The sequence below is a fragment of the Gavialis gangeticus genome, unplaced genomic scaffold, assembly GCF_001723915.1.
Source record: "Gavialis gangeticus isolate Ggan-Ray unplaced genomic scaffold, GavGan_comp1, whole genome shotgun sequence".
NCBI classification, from domain to species: domain Eukaryota; kingdom Metazoa; phylum Chordata; order Crocodylia; family Gavialidae; genus Gavialis; species Gavialis gangeticus.
Genome location: NW_017729019.1, coordinates 14,012,627 through 14,016,682, shown reverse-complemented (window position 1 = coordinate 14,016,682; position 4,056 = coordinate 14,012,627). Strand labels below are relative to the sequence as shown.

At 56.4% G+C, this 4,056-nt stretch overlaps 1 protein-coding gene across 1 annotated transcript in view; it reads left to right on the top strand.

Annotated features, from left to right (window-relative positions):
- Window positions 1–4,056, top strand: part of DEF6 (DEF6, guanine nucleotide exchange factor) — a 36,615-nt gene that overhangs the window by 23,642 nt on the left and 8,917 nt on the right. The window contains exons 4-7 of the mRNA XM_019514142.1: window positions 43–270; window positions 1,538–1,684; window positions 2,746–2,854; window positions 3,585–3,883. Coding sequence (XP_019369687.1) covers window positions 43–270; window positions 1,538–1,684; window positions 2,746–2,854; window positions 3,585–3,883 — 783 coding nt within the window. The remainder of the gene's footprint in view (window positions 1–42; window positions 271–1,537; window positions 1,685–2,745; window positions 2,855–3,584; window positions 3,884–4,056) is intronic.

Below are 4,056 nucleotides of genomic sequence, written 5' to 3'. Positions count from 1 at the left end.
TTTCCCCCCCCCCCCCCCGCATCTGACTTCTTCTGATTGCAGGTGGAGTATCTGCTGAAGAAAATCTGCACCGCCATGAACGTGGAGCTGAACAGCTGTGAGCTGGACGACTACCTCTCCCAGGAGCCCCAGCAGCAGGGTGGCCTGACGGTCTGGCAGTTCCTGGACCTGGTGAACTCAGGGCGCTTCCTGCGGGGGATCGAGCAGGAGGCCGTGAGCATGGCCATTGAAGAGGTGTATCAGGAGGTCATTGAGGACGTGCTGAAGCAGGCAAGGAGCTCCCCGTACTCTGGGGGACAGAAGAGGAGCTTGGCTTGGGATCCCACCCCTATGGAAACGGGCTGCGAATGCTCCTCACTCTAACCTGGGCAGTGGGTCCGTGTAGTGTCCATCTAGAGGAAAACGGAGCTCGTGCCTGGGAAGGCCCTTCCCTCTCTCTGCTGCTCTTCTCACCCCCACATGGGCAAGGGCAGAGGCTGTGATGCACTGAGAAACCCCACTGTGATCCCACCCAGCTGAAAACAAAGGGCAATTCAAAGCAGGAAAGACAGTCACCTAAGAATAGCCCAGAGAGCCCCCCTGGAGGGCTTTTCACCCTGTCCCACTTCTTTCTGGAAAGTCAGTTCCCCAACAGACACCAAGAGACACCCCAGGGATGAGTCTGGCAAGGGTGCCAGCCCCAGGACTTTTCACTGCTATATGGGAACACAGCACCCAGCGTATCCAATCAGGCATCAGTCATGCTGGTGGCTTCAAGCAAGGAATGGGGAAATCAGGGGCTCTGGGGTGGTCTTCATGCCACATTTGCTCCCTAACCTGGGCCACATCAGGCTGCCTTGATTCACCCATCTGTAGGGTGGAAGCAGCTCTTGTCTTCCCCACAGTCTGAGATCCTAGGTCTTAGACATGTAGCCAAGTGTCTCTGTAAAGCCCAAGTCTGCATGTGGCTGCTCGGAAGCACAGGAAGGCGTTGGGTTTTTTGGGGGAGAAAAGCCTGTTCACACTTGTAACACAGTTTGCAGCCAGCTGCTGGCTCTAAACGTGGTCTGGCCATTACCACCACAGGCAGTACATAGTGGGTAATGCGGGAGCTACCCGTGCTGGAGGCCAAGGCTGTATTCCTAGACTCAGGTCAGCACACTACTGTGTTTTACTCTGTGTGGACAGGACCTGGAGCCCATGTAACTGGTATGACTGGTCCTCCCAGCTCCCTGTGCAGGCTAGCATACCAGGACGCACAGCTTCTTGGCTGCTGACACTGAGCCATGTATGTACGTCCTCCTGATGCCCCAGGAGACAGTGGCTGAGATTTATCCAGCGTGCACCCCTGGGACCTCTGCTAGGAAGATTAGTGTGTGCAGATGCACCTAGATGGCCCTGAGGGCAAATAACCTGGTAGCTGGGCCCAGGCTGAAGTGTGGTATCTGAAATAACCATGGCAGGAACCAGTTACAGCCCCCTCCATTAAACTCACAAGATGGGGGCAAGGCTTGGTTCAGCCCCTGGACTGTGAGTCCCTGCCTGTCTCTGGCTACAGGGTTACCTCTGGAAGAAGGGCCAGCTGAGGAGGAACTGGTCCGAGCGGTGGTTCACACTAAAGCCAAGCAGCCTTTCTTACTACATGAGTGAGGAGCGGAAGGAGAAGAAGGGGAGCATCGCCCTTGACAAGCACTGCTGCGTGGAGGTGAGCACCCGGGCTCTGGTGGAGGGGGCTCGTGGGGTGACTGGGCTCATCTGTCTCATGGGGGTAATCGCTAATACCTAAGCGTATGTGTGTGTAAGAGAGATGGAGCCATGTGCTGCTGTTACAAGTGATAACAGGTACTGGGTAATAGCCTTGGAAAAGCACTGGGAATGCATCAGACTGTTTCCACCAGTAGTTCCCCTGTGGCTGGATCCCACCGTGATGAGTGATGTAGAAGAACCAGAACCAGTAGTCTGTTTACAGGCTAAGGCAAGGAGGGCAAGTTTTTCTACTTGATTTGAGTTTGCTATATCTCAGTCCAGTTCCTGCCAGGCCACCCCCCAATCACTGCTACAGCTGGCCCTAACTGATTGTCTGCAGAGAAACCAAGGAATTGAATGGCCTCTGGAGACTGGGCCAGACCAGACAGGAGGCATCTTGGGCACAGAGAGAGCAAAGACTTGGTGCTCAAGCTCTCAGTACAGCCCCTTTTCACCAGGGCTCACTCCAGCCCACGTTTCCTTGCTGCTGTCATGGGGTGTCGTGACATTCAGGGCTGCACTTGGGGAGTCACTGTGTCCGACAAGCCTGGTTTGTGAGACAGCAGTACAGACGCTAGCCAGCCAAGCGCAGCTGTGCTGTCTCCCACACTGTGTGTGCATGGGGCGAAGTAAGGAAGGGGCATTTCTACAGCTGGCACTTATCCCAGTAATGCTAATTTGGCAAGACTTTGCCATTTACAAGAATGCTGCCACAATGGCTTTCCTTCAGCAAAGGAGGGGTTAACAGAGGGCCTGGGAGTGCTCCCTTTCACACAGCCCCCCCCCCATTTTCACTGATCTAGAGACTCAAGCAGAGAGGAATGAATGTTTCCCGCTTTTGACCCTCCTGCCCCTGCATCCAGGACCAAGGGGCAGAAGAGGCAGGGGATATGGGGAAGCAGTGAATGGGGAGTTGTCGGGTAGGAAGTTGGGAGACCTGGAGGGGTTGGATGGTGGCTGCCCTGGGCTGTGGGCAGGGGTGCCATGACACTCCCCTCCCTCCCCAACCTCTCTCTGCAGGTCCTGCCTGACCGGGATGGGAAGCGGTGCATGTTCTGTGTGAAAACCTCTTCCCGGACGTATGAAATGAGCGCCTCGGACACCAGGCAGCGGCAGGAGTGGACCCTGGGTGTGTACCATGGCACCTGCTCTGCCCTCTCACCCCTTCCCAGCTCCCTCCCGGCTTCCTCTCCCCTCTGGAGAGGAAAGCCCTGAAAACAGCAGAGGCTGCAGTCCAGAGCTCTTAGTGCCCTGCTCTTTCCACCACATCCCCAGCCCCCAGGAAGGATTGGCCATGCCCATAACACAGAGAGTCCACATCCTTCTTCAAGAGGCTGATGATGCCCATGGGCTTCAGTGCAGGCAGCTGCTTGTGCTCTTGTTCCCCTTGAAGTCAGTGGCTTTCAGCTGGCTTCGCTTTGAAGTCACTCAGCGAGGCCTGGACACTTGAGGCATCTGCACCCGTGTGCCTTGCCTGTACAGCAGTGTAAAAAGGAACGGCCCATGAGGTATAGCTTTGCACTGGTATCATGTACAAGAACCCAGCATAGTTACCCCAGGAAAAATCAGAGGTCAAACTATGCCCACCTAAGCTATACCAGAATAGCTGTTGTGTATCCACCGTTACCCCAGGACTTAATATCTTGTGTGTCCAGGCCCTGAGTCAGTGGTATGGACAGATAACCACTGACTGCATTTTACATGCAAGTGCATCGAGTGGTGTCCAACGGCAGGGCACAGCACTGGAAGTCCTGTCCCCCAGGCCTCCAATCTCATTTGCCTGGGCCATGCTCTGGCCAGTGGCTGCTAGGACAGTGCAGTCCCTGGATCCATGGCGAGCTTGCCTCCTTGCCTTGCAGCCATCCAGACGGCGATCCGGCTACAAGCCGAGGGTAAGAAGTCCCTGCACAAGGACCTGAAGCAGAAGCGTCGGGAGCAGCGGGAACAACGGGAGAAGCGGAAGGCCGCCAAGGAGGAGGAGATGCAGCGCCTCAAGCAGCTGCAGGAGGAGAAGGAGAGGAAGCTGCAGGAGCTGGAGCTGCTGAAGGAGGCGCAGCGGCAAGCGGAGCTGCTGCTGCAGGAAGAGGAGCAGCGGCGCAGGCTGCAGCACGAGGAGATGCAGAGGACCCTGGAGATCCAGCTGCAAGAGGCCGAGCAGGTTGGCCGGCAGGGGAAGGTGGTGCCTTTGCTGGGGAGGCTTCCCCCACTGTCACTTATGTGGCAACTCATGGGGCACACGATTCCTCCTGGGCCTGTTCACTAGCAAGCTCCAGGGCAGTCTGCACAAGTCCCTCAGTTTCCAGCACAAGCCCTTCCTGCTGCTGGGGCTGT